This window comes from Nerophis lumbriciformis, linkage group LG18 (genome assembly GCF_033978685.3).
Source record: "Nerophis lumbriciformis linkage group LG18, RoL_Nlum_v2.1, whole genome shotgun sequence".
Classification (NCBI taxonomy): domain Eukaryota; kingdom Metazoa; phylum Chordata; class Actinopteri; order Syngnathiformes; family Syngnathidae; genus Nerophis; species Nerophis lumbriciformis.
This window is the reverse complement of record NC_084565.2, coordinates 18,959,031-18,975,944: the sequence shown is the minus strand read 5'-3', so window position 1 is coordinate 18,975,944 and position 16,914 is coordinate 18,959,031. Positions and strand designations below refer to the sequence as shown.

General features: G+C 38.4%; 1 protein-coding gene across 1 annotated transcript in view; it reads left to right on the top strand.

Annotated features, from left to right (window-relative positions):
- Nucleotides 1–16,914, top strand: part of cacna1ea (calcium channel, voltage-dependent, R type, alpha 1E subunit a) — a 239,795-nt gene that overhangs the window by 91,856 nt on the left and 131,025 nt on the right. The window contains exons 4-7 of the mRNA XM_061977792.2: nucleotides 6,980–7,083; nucleotides 7,154–7,312; nucleotides 10,433–10,623; nucleotides 10,910–11,013. Coding sequence (XP_061833776.2) covers nucleotides 6,980–7,083; nucleotides 7,154–7,312; nucleotides 10,433–10,623; nucleotides 10,910–11,013 — 558 coding nt within the window. The remainder of the gene's footprint in view (nucleotides 1–6,979; nucleotides 7,084–7,153; nucleotides 7,313–10,432; nucleotides 10,624–10,909; nucleotides 11,014–16,914) is intronic.

Below are 16,914 nucleotides of genomic sequence, written 5' to 3'. Positions count from 1 at the left end.
ACAAATCATTGTATTCTGTTTTTATTTACAATTTACACAACGTGCCAACTTCACTGGTTTTGGGTTTTGTATTTTACTCTCGCCAGACACTTCTTAAACTAATGTGTAGTTATTACCATTCACACAAGTTTATTAATTCCACCAGGGGTAGGTTATTATTTAATTAAATAAAGTACAAAAAGTCTGACTGGAATGACACAAATTTGTCACAGTATATCTTTCCAAGGGACAATACTTTAGAGATGAAAGATGGATATACTTTAGAGAAGTGTTTCTTAACCATAAGGCCTCCTCGAGGGACGTCAAAAAAACATCTCTTTCTCATCTGTGGTTCGTATGGGCTGTAGAAGTACTCAGTTGTGATGCACTTTTTCACCACCTGTGGCAGTAGTGACAAACATATTTATTATTAATTTAGTTAGAATGTATTTCTTTTAGCACTGCGTAATTGTATGTAAATGTATTTTTCATTAGTTTTTATGCGTCCCTTCTTTTGCAGTATTTTTGGTTAGTATTTATTTTTGTAATCAGTCTGATCTAAGCCTTGATAATAATCTTTGTAACTAACACATGGTTTCATATCATTTGACAAGGTTTATCCTGTTAAACTGTAAGCAGGTTAGATATAATTATTGAATATGATTAATATCAAGAGTAAGAATACCAATTCAATGTTAAAATTTAGGTGGGTCCCGGGCCCTTCTGAAGTGAACAAGTTGGGCCCCGAGGTCAACAAGGATAAGAACTCCTTCTTTAGAGTAGTCCGTATTTAGATTGTATATCGGTATTGATTTAACGTCAACTAAAATGACTCAACACACAGCTATGATTGTCTAAATAGCAGGCGGCACAAGTATATTATAATTGTGTCTTGCGACATTCAAGCATGGTGCTGGTAGCATCATGGTATGGGGCTGCATCAGTACTGCGGAGCTGCAGTTCATTAAGAGAAACAAGAATTCCAACATGCAATGTGACATTCTGAATAAAGTCATAATCCCCGCAGTTCATTAAGAGAAACAAGAATTCCAACATGCAATGTGACATTCTGAATAAAGTCATAATCCCCTCCCTTTGGAAAGTGGACCAAAGGGCAGTTTACCCAACACTATAATAATGTCATGATCTAAGAATATCTGATTAAGGGTTACCCCAAGATGCAAAGACGGTGGCAGCAAATGAGACCAATTGGGGGCCTTATTTACCGATAATGCCAAGCGAAAAAATTCAAAACTTAAAGTACAGAATAATACTTGAATAGCTTTTGTGGCAAACCCATATCCATTTTTTAGCTATTGGATGACTTCAGAGGCTGATTTCGAGCATACATTTTGATGTATGCTAGCATTTTTTTCATATGGCGTTAATTTTTTCATATAGGAGATACAATATTTTGATATACAGCCGAAAAATATATTTTATAATAGGTTTGCACCCAGCATTTTCAAGCATATTCATGGCTAAATGATCAAGACATATCAATACTACAGATTATTGGGTACTAGAGGTGACCAAACCAATCAGAGCGCGCTGTTAAGTATTGTGGCCACTGATTGGCTAAGCCTCAGGAAGCCAAACTACAATGGGTTAAAAGAGTTTTAAGCAGAGATGTCCGATAATATCGGCCTGCCGATATTATCGGATATATGCGTTAAAATGTAATATCGGAAATTATCGGTATCGTTTTTTTTAATTATCGGTATCGGGTTGTTGTTTGTTTTGTTTTTTTTTTAATTTATTAAATCATCATAAAAAACACAAGATACACTTACAATTAGTGCACCAACCCCCCAAAAAACCATCCCCCATTTACACTCATTCACACAAAAGGGTTGTTTCTTTTCTGTTATTAATATTCTGGTTCCTACATTATATATCAATATATATCAATACAGTCTGCAAGGGATACAGTCCGTAAGCACACATGATGTGTGTGCTGCTGGTCCACTAATAGTACTAACCTTTAACAGTTAATTTGACTAATTTTCATTAATTACTAGTTTCTATGGAACTGTTTTTATATTGTTTTACTTTCTTTTTTATTTAAGAACATGTTTTTAATTTATTTATCTTATTTTATTTTATTTTATTTTTTTAAAAGTACCTTATCTTCACCATACCAGGTTGTCCAAATTAGGCATAATAATGTGTTAATTCCACGACTGTATATATCGGTTGATATCGGTATCGGTTGATATCGGTATCGGTTATTAAAGAGTTGGACAATATCGGAATATCGGATATCGGCAAAAAGCCATTATCAGACATCCCTAGTGTAAAGGTGATTAAACGGTGTTATGTCATGTCGAGAGGGCTCTCATAATGTTGAAAAAAATATTCAGAAGGTAACAAACAGATTATTCTAATTATGAAAATATTAGTTTTATGACTAATGATTCCTTTTTCGCGAAAATTAGTTTTTTTGCGGTCATGTCCAAATCCAATTACCTGCGATATACAAGGAACGACTTTGTCTCCTATATGAAAATCTTAATGCAACAATGCATTTTCTTGTTTCTGTATTATTCCAGCACTTAATCACGCACCACATTTAAAGCCACTAATAGCTGAGGGCATTATTGATGCGGTAAAGAATCCCAAACATTTCCTTCATGCGATGGAATCAAAGTGTGAGTCTCCTAGAGCCAGTAAAGGTTAAACTACTTGGAAAATGTAGTAAGCTAAGCTCCTCCAGGTATTTTTGACGTAATTTTTGGGGCCTGGATTCTTAGTCCATTTTCTCTCTTTGTAGCTGGTAGCTTTGAAGTAAGCTACCTCACTACATGGGTCTAAAAGTAGCAAAGCTACAGAAAAAGCTACTCATTAAAAAAGTAGGTAAGCTACCGCCAAGCCACTGGAAAATGTGGTTAAGTTACTCTCGATTAAATGTAGCCAAGCAACAGGGAAAGCTATCCCCGGAGAATTGTAGCAAGCTACACTACAAGCTACACAGCAAAAGTAGCTTGCTGCATAAAGCTACATTTAACGGCATTTCTATCTACGGGGCCACATGTATATTATCAATGTTAGTGTAACTGAGAGTATACAAATGGACTCAATAAGGGTTGATAACTTACTAACTATCTGCCATTTAGCTGGATACACCCTACAACTACCTGTAGGGGTGCCCACGTCCCACTGTATGTACTTATTTTGTTTGCCTTTTCTTTGGCTCACCCCTATAATGTTATTCATTTTCTCTACCTACAGTAAAAAAAAAACAGTATCTACCTATATCTTGACAAAATAAAAACAATGACAAGCGGTAGAAAATGGATGGATGGATGGACTTGTGTGTTGTTTGGGAACAGTTGGTAATAGAGTAAAACTTTTCATAAACTCAACTCACCTTAATGTGTGTTCCTAAATTTGTGTTGGACGTTTTAGATGAAGAGAGCAGTTATGTTTTTGGTTTACAAAGTAAACGACTACAATCTAAGGTTTTGAGCAGTGTTTTGTCTAAACGCATACATTCGTCTAAATATGGCCAATTGTGGGTTTCCTGGATGTTTTTTTCATCACGAAAGAAAAAATCTAACCTTCTGGAAATAATTAATTTGCCATTTTCAGGTATATATATTTTTTTTAATCGTCAGCTTGAAGCGTCCCTCTGTCTCGGACTCCCTCGTCGTCATGTGACATGAGTGCGTGGCTGTTATGATTTTGCTTACTAGTAGTGATGGGTCCGGCAACACCGATGCATCGGCGCATGCGTCGAGCTCATAGATAAAATAAATTTAAAAAATTCCCAGTCCACGAGCATCCTCATTCACAACACGTTCTCTTAGATTTCCATGTTATGATACATGTTCACATTATTTATTGACTGTATCTAAAAAAGATTAAAATATATATTTTTATTCAAATGAAGATATGAAATAATCCTATATGAAATACAATGACTCGGTTTATATTATTGTATATACTAGGTCATAAAATCAGTGTCAGTTGAGTCGGTCCATAGGATGCCTGTAGGGATTTTTAATGTCCAGCAGATGTCAGTATTTAGTGACACAGTATCGACACAGTATCAATACAGTTTTGCAATGTGTCGAAACGCTTCATGACGCCTCATCAACCCATCACTACTTACTAGTTTCAATGACCCGCCTTATCTTGCCTCTGTTTGGCCAGTCCGTAACGTTTCGCCCTAATCTTAGCCAATTGTGACTCATCATACGAACACCAACCAACCATAATTGGATTTTCTCCATATGTGTGGTTGTTCTCATTCCTCCAGGTATTTTTGACATAATTTTTGGGGCCTGGATTCTTGGTCCATTTTTTCTCTTTGTAGTTTGTAGCTTTGAAGTAAGCTACCTCGCTACATGGGTCTAAAAGTAGCAAAGCTACAGAAAAAGCTACTCATTAAAAAAGTAGGTAAGCTACTGGACAATGTGGTTAAGTTACGAAGCTTAGCTACATGTAGCTTGTTACTGCCAATAACTGCGTAGAGCACATATTCAGCGTGCCTAATAGTAGATTCAGTTGCCATGGTCCCACTAGATGAACGCTTTAGCACATGTCCCAGATTATAGTTGTGTGCCGCATGTTCCACAATACAGAAAAACGTGAGTTGGAACACGGTGCCATGGATGAGCAGTAAATGACTCCATGGTAGTAAACGCAAAAACCTCATTTGAATTGGACGGTCTGCACCACTTTCACACTTTTTTAACAATTGTCCGCACAGGGCTTGATCTACTAAAGGTTGGAATGTACTAAAACAAAAAAAACCTTGACATCACACGGAAAGCTGCAAAGCAAAGGCTTGCGTTTCTTGAAATAAGCAAAATCAGAAGTATATAATCCATTTAGCGTGTCTGTGTTCATGAACTGTATACCTGGGTTGCATTTGACATCACATTTGTTTTTCTTATATGCAGAATATATGCAGATTTTTACATTACCTACAATATTATGAGGATGAGATGCAAATATAATCATTTAGCATTCCCAATGTGATTCATTAAGACTCAAACTGTTCTGTGCCTGCTGTTTTGTGTCTATATATAGAACATTTGAAATGTGCAAACTGGCACAGATACGCCAAAGTGGCTTTGAGAAAGACAATGAACAGAGAATCCTCTGTCCTGTGTGTGTGTGTGTGTGTGTGTGTGTGTGTGTGTGTGTGTGTGTGTGTGTGTGTGTGTGTGTGTGTGTGTGTGTGTGTGTGTGTGTGTGTGTGTGTGTGTGTGTGTGTGTGTGTGTGTGTGTGTGTGTGTGTGTGTGTGTGTGTTGTATTTCTACCTGAGACATCAACAAGGAAAATTGCCTTCCATATGAGGACCGGTGGACAAGTTAGGACCGAAATCATGGTCCCAATACAGAAAACCATTGCATTTAATAGAGAACGAAATCTATCAAAATTAGGGTGGTCCCAAAAAGGAGGGATTTTTCAAATTGACTGTGTCGGTTGTAAAAGTGCTCCCCCTCTGGTCAACATATGAAATAACAAGTGTGTGTAAAAGTTTGAAGCGCTCCTCCTCTGGCTAACATATGTAATAACAAGTGTGTGTAAGGAATTGAAATGCGCCCCCTTTGCCCGTAATGTATAAAACTAATTTTTGAAATCTGTATATAGAGACATACTGTAATAACTTTAAGTAAATAATGAAGTTTAAAAACCAATCAGTGTGTAAAGGATATCATCACATGGGCTCAGGAACACTTCAGAAACCCACTGTCAGTAACTACAGTTGGTCGCTACATCTGTAAGTGCAAGTTAAAACTCTCCTATGCAAGGCGAAAACCGTTTATCAACAACACCCAGAAACGCCGTCGGCTTCGCTGGACCTGAGCTCATCTAAGATGGACTGATACAAAGTGGAAAAGTGTTCTGTGGTCAGACGAGTCCACATTTCAAATTATTTTTGGAAACTATGGACGTCGTGTCCTCCGCACCAAAGAGGAAAAGAACCATCCGGATTTTTTTAGGCGCAAAGTTGAAAAGCCAGCATCTGTGATGGTATGGGGGTGTATTAGTGCCCAAGACATGGGTAACTTACACATCTGTGAAGGCGCCATTAATGCTGAAATGTACATACAGGTTTTGGAGCAACATATGTTGCCATCCAAGCAACGTTACCATGGACGCCCCTGCTTATTTCAGCAAGACAATGCCAAGCCACGTGTTACATCAACGTGGCTTCATAGTAAAAGAGTGCGGGTACTAGACTGGCCTGCCTGTAGTCCAGACCTGTCTCCCATTGAAAATGTGTGGCGCATTATGCTAAAATACTACAACGGAGACCCCCAGCTGTACATCAAATAAGAATGGGAAAGAATTCCACTTTCAAAGCTTCAACAATTAGTTTCCTCAGTTCCCAATTGTTTGAGTGTGAGAAAAGGCCATGTAACACAGTGGTGAACATGCCCTTTCCCAACTACTTTGGCACGTGTTGCAGCCATGAAATTCTAAGTTAATTATTATTTGCAAAAAAAAAAAAAAAAAGTTTATGAGTTTGAACATCAAATATGTTGTCTTTGTAGCATATTCAACTGACCATGGGTTGAAAAGGATTTGCAAATCATTGTATCCCGTTTATATTTACATCTAACACAATTTCCCAACTCATATGGAAACGGGGTTTGTATATCTAGAAAGGGTGGTCCTAAAGAGGTAGGCATTTTTCAGAAGTCTTAAAAAGGTAACATACAATAAGGTGTGTTTGTGAAAGTGTGTGGGCGTGTGCGTGTGCGTGTGCGTGTGCGTGTGCGTGTGTGCGTGTGCGTGTGCGTGTGTGTGTGTGTGTGCGTGTGTGCGTGTGTGCGTGTGTGCGTGTGTGCGTGCGTGCGTGTGTGCGTGCGTGCGTGCGTGCGTGCTTGCGTGCGTGCGTGCGTGCGTGCGTGCGTGTGCGTGTTTGATTGTGCGCTGCTTTTCACACCGCCCGCCAAGCATAAATCACGGCATCCAGTACATATGCTCGTACATGTGTTCTTGTTTGCACATTTATCTCTTTGTATGCATATTGTTTAGGATTCTGGCTGCAGCGGGCGCTCATATGAACATCTCAGTGGATCTGAGGACTTTGAGGGCAGTGCGAGTGCTGAGACCACTCAAACTGGTCTCAGGCATCCCCAGTGAGTATCAAGCAGCGTCCCCTGGCCCCTCTCTTATGGATTACAGACTGTGTTTGTGCTCTTCTTTTAGGTCTCCAGATAGTCCTGAAGTCTATCATGAAGGCCATGGTTCCACTGCTCCAGATTGGCCTACTTCTCTTTTTTGCAATTCTCATGTTTGCCATCATCGGCTTGGAGTTTTACAGCGGCAAACTGCACCATACCTGCACGCCCCACCCTGGAATACTCGGTATATTTTACAGCATCTGCACACTGTCACAGACAAGCTTAATCGTATTTTTCGGAGTATAAGTCGCTCCGGAGTATAAGTCGCACCGACCGAAAATGCATAATAAAGAAGGAAAAAAACATATATATATATATATATATATATATATATTTTTTTTTTTTTAATTTTTTTTTTTGGGGGGGGGGGAATTTATTTTATGAACGAATTTATTTGGTAACGTTTGCTGTGGTCTGGAACAACTGGAACAAACAAACTACTATCTGAAATGTGTCATGAGACATGCAAAACTAAATTATATCCAAAGAGGATAAAAGTAAAGGAAATTAAATGAGCTGAAATATACCTACTAATGAGGCATGATGATGCAATATGTTCGTACAGCTGGCCTAAATAGCCTGATTAGCACTCCACACAAGTCAATAATATCAACAAAGCGCACCTGTATGCATTGGCGCACAGCATAAAACGTTTGGTGGACAAAATGAGACAAAGAAGGAGTGGAAGATTTTACATGTAAACAATCTGTTGCGTCACAGTCCACACTATGGTGAGTTCAAAAATTAGTAGGACAAAACGATGTTCACCAAGTACTCTCATCAGTGAAGCATACACACAAACATATTAAACAGTGGGCTTTCTAACAATTGGGAAGGTCTGTGTCATGTTTGTCCTCAAACAAAAACCATACGAAAACAAACAAAAAAAAATGCCCCCCCCGTCTTTTTCCATTTTCAATCCTTTTAAAAAGCAAATGCTCCAGGGAGCCACTAGGGCGGCGCTAAAGAGCCGCAGGTTGCTGACCCCCATGTTAGTCAATAGCCAAAAGGTATTTCCTAATTAATTCAAATTAAAAAAAAAAAAAAAAAATATATATATATATATATATATATATATATATATAATTATCCCCAGGCACATAGAGCAGCAAATAGATTGTGTAAACACTGTTGCAAATCAGTCAGTAATTGCACATAAAAGTAAAGCTAATGTTGAAAGTTAAACGGTAACAAAGCATACTTGAGTCATAATGTCACCCGTTTTAGATAATTATGCAATAAATCATGCTGCATACATTTAAAAGGGAACCTTGCAGTTGCATGTGGATATTACTGATGTATAAAACTCCTTCTCTGCCAAGCACTATATTACACTACAGTGAAAAAGAAAAGAAATTGACTAATCTCAATCCTCACCCTGATGAAATGAATGAAACAAAGAAGTGCAATTTGGAGAAGCCATAAATATTGCATAAGGATAAACAGATGAAAAAGTCATTTTAGAATTTCTAGCAGTAAACAGCACAGGCAGGGCGGCACGACTGATCTCTTTCTTGGTGGCGTAATTGTGTGCGTCATGCGCGTGTGACCTTCCCATTCCATTATTTGCACAGGCATTTAAGATGTAGCTTCATTGTCATGCATGCACACACTCGAAATTGGTTCAAACCAGACCAGCCGAGATGGCCTTTGTACAAAACCCAAAACGAGTGAAGTTGGCACGTTGTGAAAAGCGTAAATAAAAACAGAACACAATGATTTGCAAATCTTTTTCAACTTATATTCAATTGCATGGACTGCAAAGACAAGATATTTAATGTTCGAACTGAGAAACTTAAAATTTTTTTGCAATTAATCAGTAACTTAGAATGTAATGGCAGCAACACATTGCAAAAAAGTTGTCACAGGGGTATTTTTACCACTGTGTTACATGGCCTTTCCTTTTAACAACACTCACTAAACGTTTGGGAACCACTTTTTGAATATTTTCAGGTGGAATACTTTCCCATTCTTCCTTGATGTACAGGTTAAGTTGTGGTATTTTAGGCTTCATATTGTGCTACACATTTTCAATGGGAGACAGGTCTGGACTACAGGCAGGCAAGTCTAGTACCCGCACACTTTTACTATGAAGCCACGCTGTTGTAACACGTGGCTTGGCATTGTCTTGCTGAAATAAGCAGGGGCATCCAAAAAAAAGACCTTGCTTGGATGGCAACATATGTTGCTCCAAAACCTGTATTAATGGTGCCTTCACAGATGTGTAAGTTACCCATGCCTTGGGTATGGGTAACTTACATGGGTAAAAACAATTTGAAATGTGGACTCGTCAGACCACAGAACACTTTTCCACTTTGCATCAGTCCATCTTAGATGAGCTCGGGGCCCAGCGAAGCCGGCGGCGTTTCTGGGTGTTGTTGATAAATGGCTTTGGCTTTGCATAGTAGAATTTTAACTTGCACTTACAGATGTAGCGATCGTTTCTAGTTACTAACAGTGGTTTTCTGAAGTGTTCCTGAGCCCATGTGGTTATATCCTTTACACACTGATGTCGCTTTTTGATGCAGTACCGCCTGAGGGTTTGAAGGTCACGGGCATTCAATGTTGGTTTTTGGTCTTGCCGGGATTTCTCCAGATTCTCTGAACCCTTTGATGATATTATGGACCGTAGATGCAATAACTCGTTGAGAAAGGTTGTTCTTAAACAATTTTCTCAGGCATTTGTTCACAAGGTGGTGACCCTCACCCCATCCTTGTTTGTGAATGACTGAGCATTTCATGAAAGCTGCTTTTATACCCAATCATGGCACCCACCTGTTCCCAATTAGCCTGTTCACTTGTGGGATGTTCCAAATAAGTGTTTAATGAGCATTCCTCAACTTTCTCAGTCTTTTTTGAAACATGTTGCAGGCATCAAATTCCAAATGAGCTAATATTTGCAAAAAATAACACAGTTTGAACATTAAATATCTTGTCTTTGCAGTCTATTCAATTGAATATAGGTTGAAAAGGATTTGCAAATCATTGTATTCCGTTTTTTATTTACGATTTACAGATCATGCCAACTTCACAGGTTTTGGGTTTTGTACATTAATGGTTGTGAAAATCTATCGTTTCCACATCAATTTCGTTTCAAGCAGTTTAGGTTTTAGATTTAGATTTATTCACAATTTGTATTGTTCCCTCTTTTGTCAAATCAGTGAAGATCATTGAGTTAGCATTTCTGTCTATGGTATCATTCAAGTCTTTAATTGACACATCTAGAATCTATTTCATCCAGATTTGGTCCGATACTTACAAAGTAGTTATTAAAGCTTCCATTCCATTCCATTCATCTTTTCAGGAAACGAGACCGTGGACCCTTCTGAGTTGGAGTTCCCATGTGGCATGCGTCAGTGTCCATCCAAATACACCTGCAGCAACACATGGATCGGCCCGAATGATGGCATCACTCAGTTTGACAACATCCTGTTTGCTGTTCTCACTGTCTTCCAGTGCATCACCATGGAGGGATGGACCACTGTGCTCTATAATGTGAGGCTCATTATGCAGTACATTTTACTGGTGTGCATCTTAAGTTAGAGTCCTCTTTGGAGCTGTAAGTGATTTTGGTTGAGTGGGTGTGTGCAAGCCCTGCAACCTTGTTCGTCAGTTTGTCTTAGTTGTAGATGGAGCTGTAAATGCATAGCATTGTGTCAACTCAGCTTAACATTTTTATACACTCCCGGACTGAATAAACCCTTTGCAAAATGATTTGTAATTCTTTGTATATTCAAACATTTCTATTATCCCAGTGACTTGATTTGTGTTTTTACCTTAGACCGACGATGCCTTGGGCCCCAGTTGGAACTGGCTTTACTTCATCCCACTCATCATCATTGGCTCCTTCTTTGTCCTGAACCTGGTGCTAGGAGTCCTCTCTGGGTAAACCCACTTTTGAAGTCCTTGTCCCAATGTGTCCCATTAAACGCTTATTGTTTAACATGGACAGAAGAAGAGCCATTGGTCTACGCACATCCAAACGCGTCTACAGATATCTATGGACGTCTATGCACGTCTACATACATCTACGCACGTCTACACACATCCAAACGTTTCTACAGATATTTATGGAGGTCTACACACGTCTATGCACATCCAAACTAGGGATGTCCCGATCCAGGTTTTTGCACTTCCGATCCGATACCGATATTGTTTTTGCATTTCCGATCCGATACCGATACTGACCGATACTGATACTGACCGATACTGGCCTATCCGAGCATGTATTAAAGTTTAAAGTTATTTAGCCTACTTAGTTGTCAGAATCATGTTGAAAAGGGTTTTAGTACTCTTGATAACAACTAGCCAGCTGAATTAGGGGAGTTTGAATAATACACAATGGTTGGTAACAAGAAACTGACCTGTTTATTCAAGGATAAACACAAAATAGACAAAATTATACATGACAAACAGAAATGGCATCATTGAACTAGGGCTGGGCGATATGGCCTTTTTTTAATATTGCGATATTTTAAGGCCATATTGCGATACACAATATATATCTCGATATTTTGCCTTAGCCTTGAATGAACACTTGATGCATATAATCACAGCAGTATGATGATTCTATGTGTTTTGATTGATTGAGACTTTTATTAGTAGGTTGCACTGTGAAGTACATATTCCGTACAATTGACCACTAAATGGTAACACCCCAATAAGTTTTTCAACTTGTTTAAGACGGGGTCCACTTAAATTGATTCATGATACAGATATATACTATCAGATATATACTATCATCATAATACAGTCATCACACAAGATAATCACATTGAATTATTTACATTATTTATAATCCAGGGTGTGGAGGGGGGCGCCTGATGTAAGTGTCAAAAAGACAGCCAAAAGAGTTTGATATGAGAATAAATCTAAAGTTAAAATATAGGGTAGAAATGCACCCATTTGCAGGAAATGCAGTCTTGATTTTCAAAATGTTCTTTCAAGGCTTGCATGTCTACATTAAAACATTCTTCTTCATACTGCATTAATATATGCTACTTTTAAACTTTCATGCAGAGAAGGAAATAAAAACCAAAAAAATCACTAATATTTTCATACGGTGTTGATGTGGAAATTTTTGCCATTTTGATGGTGTGGAGTCTGGACGTGTGGCACCGAATGGAGATAAGCGTCTCGACAGACGTCACAATATTTGAACAATGATGACGAAAACTGTTGTCTCTGTCGTGTCCGTGTGTCGAAAATTGTTAAGCGCTTATTTTTTTATTTGATTTTGTGCATGGCATAGATTTGCCATGCGCAGAGGACGCTTGAGCAGGCGCGCAACTTAGCGGCTGCGCTAGCATCACAGCTAACGTTAGCCATGCCGCTACCTCGCTCTCTGCTGGGAGAGGACGTATACGTATGTGACGTATGACGTGACAGTATGTGACGTATGACGTGACAGTATGTGACGTGTGTAAGAAGGTGTGCTCGCTGTCTGTGAGAGGGAGACACAGGAAAGAGTGAGAAGAGCCTGTCGTGTAATGCCAGCAGCTAAAAGCAACTGCGTGAGATTCCACAGACGTGTGGATGTGTTGAAGGTGTGCTGGAAAATGCGGAACGGAAATTACGGAGCAGCAGAAAAGTGGAATGTATTATTTAAATAGGTGCGTTGGAAAACATGGACCGGAGTTTTTTTTAAACTGGATCTGGATCGGCATTTTCCCATGCCTTGCCGATACGCAATTTTTGGCTCCAAATATCGGATCGGGACATCCCTAATCCAAACACATCCACATATATCTATGGACGTCTACGCACGTCTACACAGATCTACACACGTCTGTGCACATCCAAACACATTCACAGATATCTATGGATGTCTACGCACGTCTACACACATATACACATGTCTACGCACATTCAAACACGTCTACAGATATCTATGGACGTCTACACACATCTACACACGTCTACGCACATCTAAACACGTCTACAGATATCTGGATGTCTACACATATCTACACACATCTACACACGTCTATGCACATCCAAACACATCCACAGATATCTCTGGACGTCAACGCACGTCTACACACATCTACGCACATCCAAACGCGTCTACAGATATCTATGGATGTCTACACGTATCTACACACATCTACACACATCTATGCACATCCAAACGCATCCACAGATATCTCTGGACGTCAACGCACGTCTACACACATCTACGCACATCCAAACGTTTCTACAGATATCTATGAAGGTCTACACACGTCTATGCACATCCAAACATATCCACAGATATCTCTGGACGTCAACGCACGTCTACACACATCTACGCATGTCTACGCACATCCAAACGTTTCTACGGATATCTATGGAGGTCTACACACATCTATGCACATCCAAACACATACACATATATCTATGGACGTCTACGCATGTCTACACACATCTACGCACGTCTACGCCCATCCAAACGTTTCTACAGATATCTATGGAGGTCTACATATATCTATGAGGGGCCGTTAGGGACATTATTCAGAATTACCTCTTACATACACTACTGAAATGCTCTCACATAAACAACTGAAATCTTTTTCTTTTATACACACTACTGAAACACTCTTATAAACACTACTGAAATGCTCTTACATACACTACTGAAATGCTCTCACATAAACAACTGAAATGTTCTTCTTTTATACACACTACTGAAACACTCTTATAAACACTACTGAAATGCTCTTACATACACTACTGAAATGCTCTTATAAATACTACTGAAACACTCTTATAAACACTACTGAAACACTCTTACATACACTACTGAAACACTCTTATAAACACTACTGAAATGCTCTTACATACACTACTGAAACACTCTTATAAACACTACTGAAATGCTCTTACATACACTACTGAAACACTCTTATAAACACTACTGAAATGCTCTTACATATACTACTGAAACACTCTTATAAACACTACTGAAACACTCTTATAAACACTACTGAAACATTCTTACATACACTACTGAAACACTCTTATAAACACTACTGAAACATTCTTACATACACTACTGAAACACTCTTATAAACACTACTGAAACATTCTTACATACACTACTGAAACACTCTTATAAACACTACTGAAATGTTTTTGTCTCACGCACACACACACACCTGGAATTATTTTTCACTAGTATGTATAAACGGATTTCACCTGTGTGTGTGTGTGCTTTTTACACGTCCGTGTGAGAGACAACAATTTCAGTAGTATGTGTGCAAAGATTTCAGTTATGTTTATGAGCGCATCTTACCAGTGTGTATGCAAGCATTTCACCAGTGTGTGTAAGAGCATCTTAGTAGTGTGTGTGAGCGATGTTGCATTCCGGTTCCGGTCACCAATAATCCCCGCCCCTTTTCAGACAAGTTTTTTATTTATTTATTTTTTTTTAAAGCCAAGTTGTTGACAAAATGTCTGCCGACAAGTAGCTTAATCGAGGCGGGAGCTCCACTTCATAATTTGAGGGCTTCAGCGGAGAATATAAGAACACTTTCAATGCAACAAGGGTCGCCCCTGCAGGACGCGGCACCTGAGCGGCCACACAGGTGCCTTTCTCCTCCCGACAGCCAAGCAGCCTGGAGCAAATGTTACCTTGCGAGTTTACACTGCAGCATCATCAAGTGCAACGTTTCAGTTCATGGACATCGAAGCAAGAGGAGGAAAAGGTAATTAGACATTATTTATTTCTAAATGATTGTTGAATCCCTCGAAATGTAAGGCGACATGGCATTGTAGTGCGCTACAATGGTAACATGTCGAAATGTGAGTCACGTCGTGGTACGTCAGTAGCTAATCAAATACTAATGATAATGGATTACAATTATTTAGCGTTTTTCTATCGACTTGATAAGGGGTCCCCAAACTACGGCCCGCGGGCCGGTTACGGTCCACCAAAGTCCAACATCTGGTCCGCTGGGAAAAAAAAAAAGTTGTATTATTATTTTCAATCTGTCTTTTCTAATCCATTTTTTGGTGTCCCCTAGCCGCTCAGGCAAATCATATTGTCTAAAAATGCATTTCCCTGTATGACTTATATTGTCTTGGCTGTTTTCATGTGATCTGATTGTTACATTCTTATTCCAGAGTCACCACACAGCTGCGTGACCTTTTCAACAAGGACAGAATAAACAACCTCTGGATTCATGGAACTTCTCTGCACACAAATATATTAATTGGAATATTCAATCAATTTCACATAAACATATTAAATATCCTTTTTTTTTTGCTCAAAAATGTTCCTTATGCCTCATTGGCGTTGTTATGCCTGTTTTAGGGGGTCTCAAGCCCCCCTAAAATATTCTTAAGCCCCCCTAAATCATTTGGGGACAATTTTTTTTTTTTTTTTTTACAAATACATGCCGACATATTCATTATAAAGTGGCCCGAATATGAGTTTAAATAAATAATTATATAACCTGTCATTATTCACTCAGTTTCCCCTCACTTCATAGCGTAAGGTAGAGAGCCCCTTTAGTGCGTCGGTATCCAATCCATTCCACTTGTTCATATAGAAAATGCCCACATCACTCAAAATCCAGTCCGCATTTTCTTTGCGACCTTGCATATATATATATATATATATATATATATATATATATATATATATATATATATATATATATATATTTAAGAAAAACCCAGACACCATCTTTGTAGTCATTTTTCTCCTGCGTGGACTTAATGAAAAAAACATCATTAAATATATTTGTTTTATTGTATTATATTTTCAGAGGGAGGAAAAACCAAGACATTTAATATCAAATGTAAAATTAATAAATACATAAAAAGAAAAAGAAAAACAATGGTTAAAAGCCATTGTCCCGGGGAGCATTTCATTTCGTCACGTGCATTTTTTTTACCGTCCCCGGGACTACGTTAATCTCAAGCCCTGGAAGTTACATTTTATTGTTTGCATTATTTGTTTCAGCATTGCACTTTGAAGATGATCCCTCAACTCTTTGACAGCTTTGGCTCTTTTTCAGATCAGCAGACGGACTCTAAGTCTTTCTTATTTACAGTATATATAAACCTTTCTCATTTCTATTCAGACTTCCATATATATTTAATTTCCTTAACGACTTGCCATAATATATATATATATATATATATTATATTTAAGCCAAATTAACCCGATCCAGATATTATTTTAATTCAAGTAACTAAGTAATATTTCCAGGGCTTTAATTTACAACCATTTTAGTCACATATGTGCCCAAAATGTAATCTGTGCAACTTCAAAATATTTGGGAACAAACAATTATTGTATTGTGAGCTAAAGTGGTGGCATTAGCCTCTATGTTGTGAATTAATAACATAAAGGCTAATGCCACCACTTTCATTGTGTTTCAGTGTATCGTGAAGGATCATGCAAGTAATTGTTTCTTGTTGATGCTGTAAACAAAATATCACTGTGCAAAGCCATGTTTGTTGTTGTACTGAACACAGATTGAAAATAAACCGAATGAAATAATAATAATAACAATGAATTATTTATAAGTCTTTGTTAGCCGTTTGTGAAGTGTTTTGCTCGTGCGCTACGTTCGCTCGCATCCTGTGCATCTCCTGGGGGCTAAGCCCCCCCTGTCCTTAAAAGCTAGTGACGCCCCTGTTATGCCTTATTATTTATATACTTTTCAATGCTTCTTGTAGTCAGACAATATATATTGTTTGTCTAAAATTATAGTTTAAGTTAATGTGTTAATATTTACACCTAGCCTAAATACAATAATCATAAGACAAAAAAATTGTGTAGCACAAACATTTGGG